At 39.1% G+C, this 15,893-nt stretch overlaps 4 protein-coding genes across 4 annotated transcripts; 1 reads left to right on the top strand and 3 right to left on the bottom strand.

Annotated features, from left to right (window-relative positions):
- Window positions 1-1,542: 1,542 nt before the first annotated feature.
- On the bottom strand, window positions 1,543-5,847 carry LOC116263815 (urease accessory protein G). The gene is made up of 7 exons (XM_031643604.2): window positions 5,590-5,847; window positions 5,312-5,509; window positions 4,188-4,248; window positions 3,406-3,607; window positions 2,562-2,683; window positions 2,293-2,397; window positions 1,543-1,863 (listed from the first exon to the last, which is right to left on the bottom strand). Exons 1-7 carry the CDS (start codon window positions 5,673-5,675, stop codon window positions 1,780-1,782), a joined length of 858 nt encoding a protein of 285 aa, XP_031499464.1. The 5' UTR covers window positions 5,676-5,847; the 3' UTR covers window positions 1,543-1,779.
- A 2,091-nt stretch (window positions 5,848-7,938) lies between these two features.
- LOC116263519 (uncharacterized) lies at window positions 7,939-9,499 on the top strand. The gene is made up of 3 exons (XM_031643257.2): window positions 7,939-8,319; window positions 8,826-8,891; window positions 8,990-9,499. The coding sequence occupies exons 1-3, from the start codon at window positions 8,118-8,120 to the stop codon at window positions 9,280-9,282; spliced, it is 561 nt and encodes a 186-aa protein (XP_031499117.1). The 5' UTR covers window positions 7,939-8,117; the 3' UTR covers window positions 9,283-9,499.
- On the bottom strand, window positions 9,407-12,034 carry LOC116263517 (pentatricopeptide repeat-containing protein At2g13600-like). The gene has a single exon (XM_031643255.2). It carries the CDS (start codon window positions 11,925-11,927, stop codon window positions 9,429-9,431), a length of 2,499 nt encoding a protein of 832 aa, XP_031499115.1. The 5' UTR covers window positions 11,928-12,034; the 3' UTR covers window positions 9,407-9,428.
- A 740-nt stretch (window positions 12,035-12,774) lies between these two features.
- On the bottom strand, window positions 12,775-15,789 carry LOC116263518 (cytochrome b561 domain-containing protein At4g18260-like). Its single transcript, XM_031643256.2, has 4 exons — window positions 15,200-15,789; window positions 14,888-15,046; window positions 13,997-14,145; window positions 12,775-13,275 (listed from the first exon to the last, which is right to left on the bottom strand). Exons 1-4 carry the CDS (start codon window positions 15,332-15,334, stop codon window positions 12,975-12,977), a joined length of 744 nt encoding a protein of 247 aa, XP_031499116.1. The 5' UTR covers window positions 15,335-15,789; the 3' UTR covers window positions 12,775-12,974.
- Window positions 15,790-15,893: the final 104 nt, after the last annotated feature.

The raw sequence follows: 15,893 nt of genomic DNA, 5'->3' as shown, positions 1-15,893 counted from the left end.
AAACCCCAAAAAAACTAATCAAACACGACACGTTTCAAAACCCAAAAAAAAAAACCCAGATTAGGTCCACGTGCAACTTGCCAATCTGACAGTATGGATACTAGAGATGTCAACGGATCGAATATATCCATAATCATATCTGTTTTTTCGAACATTCATATATTCGGATTCAAATTTGAATAAGAAAGTTATATCTGAATCCAAAAACCAATTTTACAATCCAAATTCGATCCGAATTCGATTTTTATAATTATATCTGAATCTAAATCCAAATTTTGAACCAGATTTTGCCAATTTTCAAATTTTAATAGCATTTGATACATGATATTTGTCTGAAAATAAATTCGATCTGAATCTGTATCCGAATCCGATCGGATATTTATATATCCGAATTTGAATCAGATCGAATGCCATTTATTAAATCTAAATCCGATCCGATTTCTTAATCGGATATTAAATTTTTTTTCATATCCGATTTTTTCGGATCAGATCAATCGAATATCCGATTCAAATCGGATATATTGATCCCTACTTAAATGAATAACCCAATATGCCTTCCATGATTCCATCTAAAACTGAACGGCTAAAAGATAACTAAACTAAATTGAACCCCAAAACTTTAGTGGTTGATAAGAAAATGGGATCTCAAGGGTTGAACTGTTGGCCTCCATTATTAACCTGAAAGTCTAAGGCTACCCACCTCCTTCAATGCATTTGGAAATCTTAGAGGAAGCTTAACTTATTGGAGGTGACTATTCTCAGAAACAGAAAGTAGTGCTTTCGTGAGCTTGCTTGATGAATAAGGAATCTAGATCTTTTAACCTTTAAGAAAGTTGCTTTATCAGGTGGAAAGGGCGTATTCTCTAGCTGGATTAGATTCTCAATCTCCGTAGTCATAAAAGGGAAAACATGACAGAACAAAAGTAAGTGGAAGATACTGTCTCAACAAAAATCTTGATTGAGCTGACCCATAAGTGGCAATTTTGCCATCCCATCTGACTACTCGGCAGAGTCTGAAGATGGGGATGTTTATGAGTGGCTAATAATTTTATGGCGTTACTGACAATTAGCCATTTATCAGTATAACATCTTCAATTCTTCCCAAACACAACTGTTCTGATCTCGTAGAAGTGGCGCTGGCAGCTATTTCCAGATGCCAGTCGAGTGTGTAAAACAAGGGTTGCAACAGTAAGACGAGTATGTAGCCGGAATTTGGTGCTGATATTTTCTAAACAAGGGCAAAAGCTTTTTCTGAATCATCAAATGGTGCTGTTTCTAGCAGATTTGAGGAAAACATCAGTGTATTTAAGTGCAGAAACATATAAAAGCATATAAGAAATATCATAGGAATATCAAGCACGTGTCCTTGTAAAGATAATATTGCAAGCGTTATGTTAATATCGGGCTAAACAGTGTACCATAAAAGGAGTTGATAGCAACCATTATGTTCTCATGATTTGTTTGGCTTTTGAAAATCTCTATAAAATCATCAAATTTTCTGAAAATAGCCCATATTTGTGTCATGTTCATGGATGCAGGCTGTGTTGCGAAGATTCATCAAACAAGGGAAGTAGAAACATGATAAGTCAGAGCCATCATGTACCGAGCGTTAGTGTCCTCGACTTCTTCACAAGTGAACCTAAACATGAACTGGTATCACAGGACAAAAGTATGCGGAGGAAAAAGGAAAAGAGGTACTATCTAGCGACACTTAAAACTCCACATTTTTCTCCCTTGCATGTTGCCAGGTTCTCCATATCTGAAGCAGGAATGCAAGAGTCACCGGCATTTCTGGCCAGTAGCCGTTTGCCAAGCTTGCAGCACATGATCCACAATTTCGGCCACACCAACTCCATGCTTCACCTGCAATTACAAGCCATATGGAGCCAACTTCAGTATAACTGAAATAAAGAAGTGAATTGCATTGCCAGATGAATAGAACAGATGAAATTTGATTGAAAAGGATAATGTGAAAGGACAGAATGTTAAAGCCGAGCCTCAGTTAATAAAGTTAAAAAAATATAGACATTACTATTGTATCAAAACAGTCCATCCATGTCAGAATGAGTTAAAAACTTAAAACCACGCTGTTCACAGTAGCTGTGGTCATAAAATCAGGCAGTGCTGAGTGTGGTGCACCATGAAGACTCTACACAGACTTAGATGTACATAGTTGTCAGCAACCTGGGGACCACACGTCTAGGATGGATGGTTCAGCCAGAAATGCTAATCGTCTAATATAATGAAAGAAGAGACAAAAACAACAGAGAATGCTAGTCCATATTATACAACCTGAGAGAAAACAAAAGGCCCTCCATCACGCATTCGAAGTGCATCACGCTCCATAACTGCTAGGTCAGCTCCAACTGCTGGAGCAAGGTCTGTTTTGTTTATAACCTGAGAAGTGGGAATTTCCATCTCATGAATAAAAGGAGAGATGATTGTGGCACTTCATGTGTATGCTACCATTCTGTTTGTAAAATGCGACTGTATAGCCAAATCATAGACAGAGCATCTAGATGTTAGAATGCACGTGGGGAGAGAGAGAGAGAGAAACTCACTAGAAGATCTGCCTGCGTGATTCCTGGACCACCTTTTCTAGGAATCTTATCACCTCCAGAAACGTCAATAATGTAGATGATATAGTCAGCTAGCTCACGGCTAAAGTTGGCAGCTAAATTATCTGTCAAAATCTTCACTTGCATTAGAAATGATAAACGAGGGCATTGTATTTTTGACATCAAGGATGGCCCCTTTCTGTTTCATTGGTGAAACCACATTTGATGATAATATAATGCATGTGACATCTCAAAGGACCTTAAGTAGAACCATAGAAGGACAATTTCAAGCATAGTGCACCAGATATTCTTACTATAGTTCACTGTGGAGTGTTTCAAGCCTAGAGGCATGGTCAATCAAGCATGGACTGCATGTTAGACAAGGTCCTTTCACAGTTTTCCTTCAACAAACAAGAATAAAATGGAAATTATTTGAACCTAAAACATGAACCCCTAAAGGAGATGAAGACCATGCAGGACCAAGTTCCTAAAGTGTAACCTAACAAAGAAGTGAGGCATCTGGTAGCTGGATATCAGGCTGCTTTGTCCATCTTAGGTATTCTCCGCCAACCAAGCTGGTTTCAGAACCATAGTTGCCCTTCTCTTTAATAATTGATGGCCAACATGAAGTAGAAAGAAGCTACAAATTTACAATGCTCAACTGCTCACAATAAATGTGTATCAGAGCCATTAACAGTATGAACTTCACGAGATTGCAGCATAATACATGAGGTAGCACCAAGAGTATAAGAATTATGACAAAAGAAAAAAACTCAGAAAGTACAAAAAATCATGTTTCTTAGAAAATAAAAGTTTAAAATAGGAATACATAATTAACATAATATACCTCCTCCAGATTCACAAAGAAGAATGTCAGCCTTAAACAAGTTGGACAGCTCCTCGAGAGGACCTAGGTTTATACTAATATCCTCTCTAATTGCTGCATGTGGACAGCCGCCAGTTTCCACAGCTCGAATCCTTTCCTCAGGAAGTGCCCCATGCTTCACCAAGAATTCTCCATCCTCTTTTGTGAATATGTCATTTGTGACCTAGAAGTGCACATGATTGACATAAGAAAATCCTAACTTAGCTTTAGAAAGAAGGCAGTCAGATCATGCTATGTTAAACAGATGCATATTCATAAAACTACAAACAGAACTCAGAGAAACTGCATTGACGCCACAATGTAGCTTGGGCTCCAAGGACAGACAAGCTTCATGTAAAAAACCCATGTTAGACTAGATCGACCAGTTTTGGCCTGGTCTGACACTGTTAACTTTATGGTCCGGCCAATCTGGCAAAGTGTGGGATTAAAGGTCCTCAAATCCTAGCTACTTTTGTGTAAACTACATGGTGACATATGTTATTCTTTAGCCTGTTTTTCAGGATTGAAAACTTACTTCAGATCCAGAAATCTTTGCTGAGAGAGAGAGAAATTCCATTTTTTTCGGGTGACTGAGCATTCCGAAAAAAACAGAGCTTCCTAGACAAACAAAGCCTCGTTTTTACTTTTTAGATGTGCCTCGTATGAGCATCCAGGACTGGTTAACTTATTGCCAAACACTTACTAAGCGATATCAGCATAACCATAATGAGATGATAAAAAGTAATTTATGGGACGATGCATACCGCAGCTAGGCTGTACTTATCACGCAAAAATTGGCAAAGTGCCAACATTAGAGCTGTTTTCCTGGAAGGCAAAAGGTAAATGCACTGAAATGAGTAGTTAAATAGTGGAACCTCTGAAGCATAGCAATTTGACATCTTCAGAACCAATCAAAAGAAAAATGAACAGACAGTACCCTAAAACCTCAGCAAAAGGACAAATGTTCGCAACATATGATTATCATATAAGTATATAACAGATTGCAGACAAATTATGACCCATAAAACTGACTAAAAGGTGTTCAAGTCCCTGCTGCATCCGACTAAGAATGTAGTGTATCGATGTTGGCCATATAGGGGGAGGGAGATACTAAAGGTTAGGGTCTAGTCCAACACCCAATGTTTCTGTATCTAGACACCCTAGGTGGAACGTTCGCACTGATTTTATTATATACATCATCTTATTTTTCAACAATAACAGGTAGGAGGCTTAAACCCACTGTAATCCTTCTGCAGAAATACAAACATGACTGAAAGTTAGAGCAGAAGAAATAATGTAGACAGTAAAATCTTTGGACTTCACTTGCAGCATAGGATTTTTCATATACCAGCCTGACTTCAATGCAAAAGGAAAAATGTTCCTTATCGCTGCAGGAAAAAAAAAAGAAACTAACATCCTGGTCATATAATTTCTATTATCTGCAACATCCAGTTCCTTCGAATTTGAAGAGCCACCGTTCTTTAAAAGTTAAACATAAATTTAGTGCCTAGAAAGATACTTTAAACAGTTGTCAAAGATATACAAACTGAATAACTTCTCCTGGGTCATGCGGGCCAACTATCTAACAACCAAATACGGCAACCACTAAGTGCCTTATGAAGTGATTGCTAGATAAGAAACTAGTTTTCTCCCACAACCAGAATATAGATTTAAAGTTGGTAGACTCTCAAAAAATGCAGGCATTGTTCAATATCCAGAACACCCACAAGACCAGAAACAGACATACCTGTGCAGGAAAACCAAAACAAAAGAATACCACAATCACCATTAAAAGTTCCATGACAGGCACAGAAACAGAGCCAGCATACAACGAGAAAAGCATGAACTGTGCAGAAGAGAAATGAAGATGTCCGGAGTGTATGCATACCCTGTACCAACAGGACCGCCGATGCCGACAGTGAAAGCACGTTCGCTGAAGTTCCTATTCTCAAGGGGCCGTGCCCTTCTTGAGAAGTACCCAGGGGAGTAGATGGGCTCATGGGAGTGTGGCGCTAAGCCATCATGGGAATGGTATATCCTTCCATCAGGGCCAACCCAAGATGATGAGTCAACATGTCCTTCCTCACTATCCAGATAACAGTAGTACTCATGAGATAGTGAAGGACAAGAAAAGGGAGAGCGAGAGAGAGAAAGAGAGAGGCCTACTGATGATGGTGGTCGTGATGATGATGGTCGTGATGATGATGGACATGGGCATGGTTATGATTGTGATGTGGATCTTCAGACGCCATGAAGTGATCAGTGCAGAGAAAGAGATGAGGGAGCTCCACAAGAAGAGGAAGGACCCGGGAGAGGAAGAAGATGTGTCTCGCGGGAGGAAGAAGATGCGCCTGTACTTTTCACCAAGGGCAGTTAAAACCCGACGTGCGCGGATATTTACTGGCTGCGGAAGCCACTGGGGCTCACGCACGATGATCGAAGCAACGATGATGATGAGCTCATCTGATTTAAACACCCGTGACATTTTTAGATTCCTTTTTGGCATTCCTAGGCGGAGCTGCCAACCAGACGAGTGGATCCCAATTTGAAACTCGATACTCATGCATTCAATATTGTGAATGCCTACCGAACACTTATCGGCTTAAAACAATCACAGTTTGAACTCAAAAGGCATCAACACCATGTGCCTGACGAAACAATGTATCAGCACCAAAATGAAAAGACAAAATGAACAATTTACGGTTCATCAGTTAATTGGAAACTCTTAAGGGCCGTTTGAATGACACGGTGACACCAACTTGGTTTCGATAAAACTTGGTTTTGTGAAAATCTAATTTTTTAATGAGTTTCCAAAATTTGGTTTGACTATTTGGATGACAAGGCAAAAACCAAGTTTTCATTTTTAAAACATGGTTTTTGTTTGCATGAACAAAATTGAGACAACATCAATGTTCAGATTGTACGAAAATTTTATTCAAAGGATGGAGACCACATCAATGTTCAGATTTTTTTTCAAGCTTCTTTATGCAACAAACTCAGCTGCATTCCTAATTTAACTTCCCAAACCATGAACAGCACATTGAACTCCAATTTCAAAGACCAAATTCTTGAAAATCTACCTTAGATCTTTGCACTGTGCCTCTTTCTAACTAGAACATTGTATTTACAGGATTACAGAAATCTTGTTCTCAGTGGAGCAGACTGCCATATATATGTAACATTAACATGGCTTGAAGTGATCAGAATCATGGCCACCGTTCCTCACATTCCTATGATTCTCCTCCCGGATTACTTCACAGAGATCTCAATCGTCGCCTCAATCTTGTACATCTTCAAGTCCAACATGATTCCTCTGTAATACTCCTTCGCATGCCTCTCAATCATTCGGTGAATCGTTGCTTCCTTTATTATCATTCTTCAGGTCTCTCCTAGTCGTCCCACATCAACACACTCCGCTGCCCATTGATAGAACATATTCGTTGAATCGCACCTCTTTGGAAAATATGACTTTTTAAAGCTAAAATTTTTACAAGAATTTTTGGCCGTTGAGTTCTAGACCTTCACAAAACTTATAATTTAAGTCAAGTTAAATAACTTAAGTATTCAATGTTACAAAATGAATCACGTAAGCATATTCGTAGTGAATTATATATGTGTATGTAGCCACCAGATGCATCAGGCAGTGTTATCCCACATGTATCCCCACACATTTTCAATGAAGCGTAGAGAGGGAAGATTATATATATATATATATATATATATATATATATATATATATATATATATATATATATATATATATATATACATATACATTTCATCGCTAAAAGCCCTGGTCAAGCAAGTGCTATGGCAAATGCCCCTTGTGCGCAGGGAGAGAGAGGGAAAGACTTTCATATGTAATTTCAGTCACCTTGTGAGTTGTCTTTTCTACACACACACATATATATCTTTCCAATATACCGCTTCCACCATTTTGGTGATATTGCCACTGTGGTCAGACAAATATTTTCAAACATCTATCTTGTTGTTCCGTCAGGAAAAGAAAAAGGGAAAAAAAAAATCTCACATCGACTTATTTGTTCTTATTCACAATAGCTATTTGTTCTTATTCACAATAGCTAGAGAAGTCTATTTTTTTTTTCTTTTGGCACATTTTTACAATTTCACCTGTATTTCTTCCTTTTTTTCCGGAATGAACGATATTACATTTTCGTATGGTTAAAAAGAAGAGAAGATTCTAAAATGTATTCCAACTTATTCGCGACTAAAAAATTCATCAAGGAACTTACGCTTTTAAGAAAAAATCATTAATATTTTACTTTAAAATCTGGTTAGCAGCTTATCACCGTCATGTACTTAAACAGGCTAGTTTATGTCATTTTAAAATATATTTAATCCTTTATTTTAATTACAGAGTCCCAATTAACTTAACATTGAAGACAAATTTGAAAGTTGAAACACTAATGCAACTCAAGAATGATTTTTCTTTTTTTTTTGGCAAAAAAAGGAAAAATAATTCCAGACTTTGGCAGAAACTTATGGTGTAGAAACTTGCGGGGTCCATTTAACGTATCGAAAAAAAAAAAAACTAGTGATGCAAGGCGCTTGGGAACATGTGGTCGAGCATTTCTTCCCCATAATTATGAAGAAATATGCTTTGCCTTCTGAAATTCTTTGCTGCCCTTGCCAATGGAACAACGTAGCTCCCAAGGTAGTTGAAGCCCAGGGCCATGACTTTTGCAGTTTCAGTGCCTCCTCAGACCTCCCACTCGAGGTTCCTGGTGTTGGGCTGTCCCTCTGGGGAATCGATCCTGGGTCACCTGCACCTGAGTCATAAGCTTGGAGTTCCATTCAGACCCACAATCCAGGAGAGACGATCTCTGCCATGTAAAGCTCAATCTAATGGTGTCTCAGAAGAGTATGCCACAGAAGGTAAGCTACCACTGTCTCTGTTTTCTCATCAAAGCAAAGCAGATTTGTTGGTGTCTGCATCATGTTGCTGCCAGTGGTCTGCTCTATTCAAAGAATCTGTTTTGCAGTCTCCGTTTTCTGTGATGGGATTGGTGGACTCTCTTTTGGTTCCATTGAGGAACATATCATGCATCTGGTTGACAGGATTTTTTTTTTCAGTGGGTAATTCGACGAGCACACGACTAATTCATTCAATTGTATTTTTCTTTGGAACTCTTCGGTAGTTTCTGGCTTTTGTTGTTGAAATGGAGGATTTTCTGTTTTCTGAGAAACTAGAAATTTCTCTCTTGACGCTTCCGATTTCAAATTGGAACTTCTGATCACGTTGTGTAACTTCTCCCACTTAAGAATCATTCAAGCATCCATTGCTGAATACTTTTCCTGAAGAAGAACGATCTCTTCTCTTCTTGCATCATACAGCCACTGACCATGAAATATCTGCTGTTTCGTTCCCTTTGTTTGAAAAGGATCTTCGACACGTTCTCAGTTGGATCTCTTAGAACAGTTGACGTCAAGCAGCTCCGCAGACACGGGTATCATCCTTATGCAGCTCATTTGAAACATATGCGAGTTCAACCATAACTCATATTTATTTCTATGCTAACTCAACAACTTTTCATTCCATGGTCAGGTTATGTTAGTGACGAGGAGTTGGAGAAGGCAACGATACGTGAGCAGCTTCTGCAAATAGTTGAAGGTAGAGAAGGTGATTTCAGTCTTCCGTTGGGTAAAAAGCTGAAAGCAAGTGTGAATTCCTTGACCATTTCACAGAAAAGAAACATCAAGCGGCAGGCTTACTTAGACAAAGTATCTCAGAGAAATGACAGTGTCTTTTTTGCCACCATCGGCCTGTCTATAGTCGTGCCACCCATTGTAATATTAGCTGTAGCGATTTCAACTGGTTATGTACAACTGCTTCCTTGATGTATAGACACAAATATATGATTGGCCTTTAGCCAAGGCATGGCAAAGCTTTTAGCAGCATCTATGAGTACCAAATAACGAATGCCTTTCGCAGCATCTGTAAGTACTCAAAAGAAATTACCTTACTAAATGAAGACCACAAACTCCTAACCCACATCCAGTATATAATTGTCTTCCTTGATATGAATATACAAAGTGGAGAGCATCATACGAACTATATTCCACTCTGGATGTGACTTGTCTCCTGCAAGAAATGAGTGTTTCCGGTTATGAATTTCAATCCAGCTACATCCTGGTGATCTCAGTAACTGCTTCTCCCTCATTCGTACTCTCAATTCAGCTGCATCATCCCAGAAGCCAGCGTCAGCAAAAATGTTGGCCATAGTTACATATACAGAAGCATTAATTGATTCATGATTTAAAATGTTCTTTGCCACTCTTCTAGCGATGTCAACATCTCGATATGTCTTACAAGCTCCAAGAAGAGCTCCCCACACTACAGTGTCCGGCCTTATTGGCATATCATTTATGAGTCTTTCAGCTTCACAAAGTTGACCGGCTCTGCCGAGAAGATCAACCATGCATGCATAATGATCTTGACCACGTTCGATCCCATAATCTCTGCTCATTGACTCAAACAATTCCCAGCCTTTTTCAACTTCTCCAGCATGGCTACAAGCAGAAAGAACGCTAATAAAAGTTACATGATTTGGTTGTACACCTGATTCACACATTCTATGGAATATCTGCAGCGCTTTATGGCCTTGTCCGTTTTGTGAATATCCCGTTATCATGGTGTTCCATGACACTGGATCAGGATTGACTAAGCTATTGAAAACATGCTCAGCATCTCTCGAGTTTCCACATTTTCCATAAGCATTAATCAGTGCATTGGCTACTCCAATATCTGTGTCAAAACCTCTAGTTATGGTGGCAGTATGTATTGATCTTGTCTGCTGCAAGGTTCCAATGCTAGCACAGGCAACAAGGACACAATTATAGGTAAAGTGATCAGGTTTGATTTCAAATTCTTTCATCTTGCAAAAGAGTTCCAGTGCGTCCGCTGAAGAACCACTCAAAGCCAAGTACTTTTCTTCATCTGTTTCTGAAGAGTTTCGAATTTGGAGGTATCCACCAATCATTGTGTTCCAGGAAATCAGATTTTTTTCTGGCATGGTCTCAAAGATTTGCCGAGCTTCATGTATTCTGTTATTCTTCACATATGCTGACACCATGGCTGTCCATGAAACAACGTCATACTGCTGCATCCTTTTAAATACAGCCAAGACACTCACAATATCCTCCTGCTCTGCATACATAGTAATCAGAGAATTTCCAATTGTTGTATAAAAATCAAAACCAACTTTTATTGCATAGCCATGTACTTTTCTTCCATTTCTTGATGCTTGGGGACTAGCGCATGCATTCAAGATGCTCGATAAGGTGAATTGATTTGGTTGAACATTAGCCTGGATCATATCAGAGAACATGTCAAGTGCTTCAATTTGTAAACCGTTATGGACATACCCTGCAATCATAAAGTTCCATGCCACCAAATTCTTCTCCGGCATTTTGTTAAACAGATCAGCTGCGACCAGTATGTCTCCATTTTGAGCATATCCTGATGCCAAAGCAGAATAAGAGACTACATTTTGCTCTAAAATCTCATCAAAAGCCTTTTGGGAATCCACCATGCAACCGAACTTAGCATACATATCAACAATTGCACTGCCTACAAAAACATTCGAACTGATCCCAAGTTTTATTGCTTGATCATGAACTTGCAATGCTTTCCCAAACTGTAGCAGGCAAACACAGCACTTCAGTATTACAGATAATGTTGATGAAGTTGGCAACTGGCCCTTTCTCAGCATCCGAACGTACATTTCCATTGCAATCTCATCATCTTCTTGCTCCTGGTAACCACATATCATTGCATTCCATGACACCACATTCCTTTGAGGCATCACATCAAACAACCGAGCTGCATCCCCTGTTCTACCATTTTGAGCGTATCCTGTAACCATTGCTGTCCATGAATATACATCTTTGTCTGGCATATGATAAAAAACAAAGCTTGCGTGCTCCATTCTTCCACATCTTGCATAAAAACTGATGAGCGAATTGCTAACTGCTAAATCAAGTGAGAATCCTCCTCTAGTGACAAAAGCGTGGATCTGTTTGCCTTCTTCCAAAGCTTCAAGGTTTGAGCACCCCAAAAGCACAACGGATAGCGTGAATTCGTTTGGCTTGACACCCATACTGTACAAGTCCCTAAGTAAATTAAGTCCTTCCACTTCTCTGTCATTGTGGACGTACATGGATATCATCGCATTACAACAGACTACACTCGGCTCTTTACTTCCTTCAAACAGTTGCCGCGCTTCATCAAACTTTTTGCACCTAGAGTACCCAGAAATCATGGCTGATTCTACAACAGCATTTCTCTGAGGCATTTCATCAAACACGCTGCGCGCGCATACCATTAAACTGCATTTTACGTATGCGACAACAATACGATTTTGCATGGAAGGCCGTGTTATGAATCCGCTCTTGATGGCACTGCCATGGACGGCCATCGCGCTTCTGCCCAAGGAAGGAGAGACTGCACACGTCTTCAGCAGGTTGATAAGCGACCTCTCCATGAAATAACTCACGTTATCATGCTACGAAAGTTTAATAGAGAAGCAGCGATAGTGACCTGCATGCTCAGTTAGCGGAGTAAGAGTCAAGGCTGTTTGCTGCCTTAAATAAACTTCTTCTACGTTGTTCACATTTTCTTGTGAAATATAGCATTGCGACATATCGAGCTTCATTCATGGAACACCGTTGAGAAAATAATGGAAGTTTGGTTGAACGTTCTTGCCCCATGAGAACATGGAAAGGAAAGTGATTATAAAGCTTGGATAGAAAATTATAGAATTTATATTATTTTATAATACTACCCTTAATATTCAATTCTAGAGGTTTAGAGAAAACACAATGAATAGTGCTGCCTAACGGCATGATGTGACTTTGGCGATTGTCAGTATGGTCTGAATGAAAAAGATTACCATTCAAGTTTCGAGCAGCAGCGGGAAGAGAGACAGAGACAGACCCCGTATCCATCCGGGTTAAGGGAGGTGAGGAAGAGAAAGAGCCAAGCAAGATCAAGGGTATGCATGGTACAAAGTGATAGACTTTTCCTTTCAAATATTGATTCTGTGACTGTTAAATTCACATCTGAATTTGAAATCCTACTTTTAATTGCACAACTGAATCCGAACTGTATTAGGATATGTTAAATCCCGGTTTTTGTATAGATATTAGATATAATATATTTATTGAAAATTGAACCTAAGTTTGAATCTGATTCCGACCAGGCATTTATTTAAACTCGAATCTGAAACCATAACTAATGACATTACCTTTCTTTTTTCTTATGCAGAAATTATAATTTCAGATTCCGACTCGTATTCCTTTATTAATAATAGTGTAGCACGAAAGAGCATGTAACATGAAAATATTATTTCTTTCCCTTATTTACACAGAAAAAGAGAGTAAAAAACATTTTTCAAAATCCTGCTGTCATGGGAATGAAAACCAAGTTCGTGAACTTCAACATTTCCTAGAGCTAATAAAACAAAGATCATGAACTTGGCCATATTGCCAGCATTCAAAAATTTACAATGTTCTGAGATCTTCCTTTTAGATTAGCAATGCCCAGCGTTCATTTTGTTTCTCAATGGGGAGACTTGATGGGTTGGTCCGAGTGTTTCTAACTCAAGAATGAGACCCTGTTTGTAAAGATAATCCCATCTGTCCTGCAACAAATAAAGGAATGCGACGCAGGAGACTTCAACAGTGAAGAGGATGATCCAAATTGTCACGCTGTTGGATGTCTTGCTGCGATAAGCGTAGAGACCAATGTAGATGTCTATGATCCCCAGCAATGAAGCTCCAGTTCCAAGTATCCAATGCAGAAAATACCAAACAGTTCTCCCTCTAACTCCCCTGTCACCAGATCAACCTTCCAGCTTTTATTACTTACAACAAACTGGAACAAATATTCGAAAACGAAGACTTGAACGATAGTCACAATAAACACTTTTTTTAAAAAAAAAACGTTAAAAAACACAGATAATGTCAGTCGAAGAAAATGCCAAAACCAAAAAACAAATTTTTTCTTTTTTTCCCTTTTGGACGTTTTCCACATATTTTTTTCATGTTTTTTACATTTTTTTACTACCACATTTTAATTTTCGCATTTTACTTTTAAGAGAGTCTGTTTTTTAGTTGTTTTAAATTTACCAAGATTTTTCCAAGAAAGATAACTCTATCAACATGTAAATGATATTTGTGACTATACTTGGACCTAATGATTTTGGGCCTTACTAATGCATAAACAAGAAAACTCAACAGTTTTAATAAAACTCCGAAGTCAACAGTTTTAATAAAACTCCGAAGTTAAACGTGCTTAAGTAAAAGTGGTATTAGGATGCATGACCTTCTTGTAAGATAAGATGTCAATGGAACCGTTTAGTGCCTAGGTCGTGAGTTCAGTCCTCACTGGCGCGAGGCAAAACCTGCTGGTCATAATACTGCAAGTGATGTCTAAACATGGATTTTATTGCAGTCTTTTGACACAGCAGTTAATCAAGCTGTGTGGAGTTCTTCAATGAGAAATTGAATAGAACTGTACCAACAGAAACTCTAATGCCAGTATATGACATACCTATGAGGCCTGCATAAGGCAGTCAGTGGCTGCAACCAGATGAGTGCATACACGGCCAGGCCAATCCGTTGATGGGTGTTATCGAATTTGTTTTCCAAGTGTTTGACGGCCAGGACTGCTCCAACAGTGGCAACTGAAACTGAAATTACCTGCAACAGATTCAGACATCAAACTTATGAACCCTTTCTTTTTCTCCCTTCTGAGAGGCAGGATTGATTTAGTCAGAATCCTATCAGCTTTTGCCAAGAGATGCATCCCCAGTGTTGTGAACTCTTAGACCTCCTTCAACCTGAAGGTATGCTGTGACAGCTTATACCAAGGATTTGCCATTACTGATCTTGACTTATTTGGTTGTAAATCTCACCTAGTATCCCTGAGGGGTTAGCATAGTGGACATGATGGAGTTGGTAAGCGGGCAGTTTGCATTTTGAATTCCTACTATGTTTTCAAAACGGGTTACAGATATACAAATTGAAAAGACGTTATCCAGAGGCACCAAAAGCAGGTATAGTACCTTGGGAGCATGGGGAAAGAGTGGAAGCTTCCACCCTGTTGTTGGACGATAAAATAAAATATTCTTCCTACTCACCTAACATACTATTAAAGTGTAAGGCAATTGTTCATAAGCCAAGCTGAATGAAAAAGATAAACATGGTTCAGTTGGAGCTTAGACGAACTTCAGTAAAGTTTTCTGGCACTTTCTGAAAAGCAGGTGACATTATGAAGCCCATCTCTTGTCAGTCCATTGAATTGAATTGAATATGGTAGCAGATCAGTTGATTGTAAACTGCTTCAATGATTAATGTTGGTTAAATATTTGAGTTCAATGATTGTACCCGCCCCCTCTCTCTGATCTGTGTCGTGTATGGATTGTTCAAGAAGAAGATGTACCTGTAAAACTGCGTGAACGTATAATAGAACTTTCAACCTCCTTCCTTCCATCCTCTTTGGCATTCTCATCAGTAGTACTCCAACAGGAGTAAGGAAACCCACAGATGCCCAAAGAAGAAAACCATGCACGGCCATCTGGTGTTTAAGTCCAGGGTGCAACTGGAAGCAAGATGATAATCATCAGGACAGAGTATGACAGAAAGAGCAGGACTAGCAAATAGCAACAGTAGTTCTTAACTGGAGAAGTACATAGATAGACAGTGTAGAGAGAGAGAAAGAAAGAGAGACAACTACAGAAAAGGTTTGGAGCACCTGTTGGACAGTGAGGCCTTCATTTTCAGCCTTGGGGGATGGAATATTAAGTGAACCAGCAGAAGCGAGAAGGAGAGAATCGAAAGCAAGAACTGTCAGGCTTCTGCACACAAGCCTAGTCCAAGAAACTCCCATCTTTAGCCAAGTCTTGAAGATGTTAGCCGAGTGAGCTCCCAACTTTAAATTCTTCCGGCAACCATGTCGAAGTGGCAATCAAATTCTGCAAAATGATCTCCAGAAGACCAAACCTCACTTCTGGAATTGGTGTATATATAACAGAATATCAAATAATGAACAACCAAGAGTTTCTTTTCGTTCGTCGTAGTTTCATAATTCCAAAGATCAGTAATAGATTCTGCTGCAATAATAAACCAAAAAGAACAAAGGAGCGCTGATATATTTAAGTCAAGCACTAAGGCATGAACAATGATAGCAGTAACATGGCCAGCCAAAAAGGGAATGGAAGGGTGCTATCTGCGGGCTCCAATTCCTTGAGATGGAGAACAAATATCCAAGTTAGTGTCTAAGGAGTCACTCTATGATACAATATCTAAAACTATGACCCGATCTGCGATCTGCTAGAAAAAGGACTTCACTCGGAGTACTTTCAGAAAGCGCCAAGCACAAGTTTATTTATACATGAATTTTGGTCCTCGTTTCTTGTTGGACGTGGTCGCAATCCAACTCGAGAAAA

The sequence above is a fragment of the Nymphaea colorata genome, chromosome 11 (assembly GCF_008831285.2).
Source record: "Nymphaea colorata isolate Beijing-Zhang1983 chromosome 11, ASM883128v2, whole genome shotgun sequence".
Lineage (NCBI taxonomy): Eukaryota > Viridiplantae > Streptophyta > Magnoliopsida > Nymphaeales > Nymphaeaceae > Nymphaea > Nymphaea colorata.
This window is presented reverse-complemented; position numbering and strand designations above follow the sequence as displayed.

Bases quoted from the DNA above. Each gene is read 5' to 3' on its own strand.
- LOC116263519 (XM_031643257.2), top strand. From the start codon at position 8,118: ATGACTTTTGCAGTTTCAGTGCCTCCTCAGACCTCCCACTCGAGGTTC. The intron at 8,320-8,825 runs GTAAGCTACCAC...TTGTTTGAAAAG, and splicing joins AGAAGAGTATGCCACAGAAG to GATCTTCGACACGTTCTCAG. The intron at 8,892-8,989 runs GTATCATCCTTA...TTCCATGGTCAG, and splicing joins AAGCAGCTCCGCAGACACGG to GTTATGTTAGTGACGAGGAG.
- LOC116263518 (XM_031643256.2), bottom strand. From the start codon at position 15,334: ATGGGAGTTTCTTGGACTAGGCTTGTGTGCAGAAGCCTGACAGTTCTT. The intron at 15,047-15,199 runs GTGCTCCAAACC...TCTTGCTTCCAG, and splicing joins AAGGCCTCACTGTCCAACAG to TTGCACCCTGGACTTAAACA. The intron at 13,276-13,996 runs GTATGTCATATA...ATCTGGTGACAG, and splicing joins GCCTTATGCAGGCCTCATAG to GGGAGTTAGAGGGAGAACTG.
- LOC116263517 (XM_031643255.2), bottom strand. From the start codon at position 11,927: ATGGAGAGGTCGCTTATCAACCTGCTGAAGACGTGTGCAGTCTCTCCT.
- LOC116263815 (XM_031643604.2), bottom strand. From the start codon at position 5,675: ATGGCGTCTGAAGATCCACATCACAATCATAACCATGCCCATGTCCAT. The intron at 5,510-5,589 runs GTAGGCCTCTCT...TTATCTGGATAG, and splicing joins CATCACGACCACCATCATCA to TGAGGAAGGACATGTTGACT. The intron at 2,684-3,405 runs GTATATTATGTT...AGATTTTGACAG, and splicing joins TCTTTGTGAATCTGGAGGAG to ATAATTTAGCTGCCAACTTT.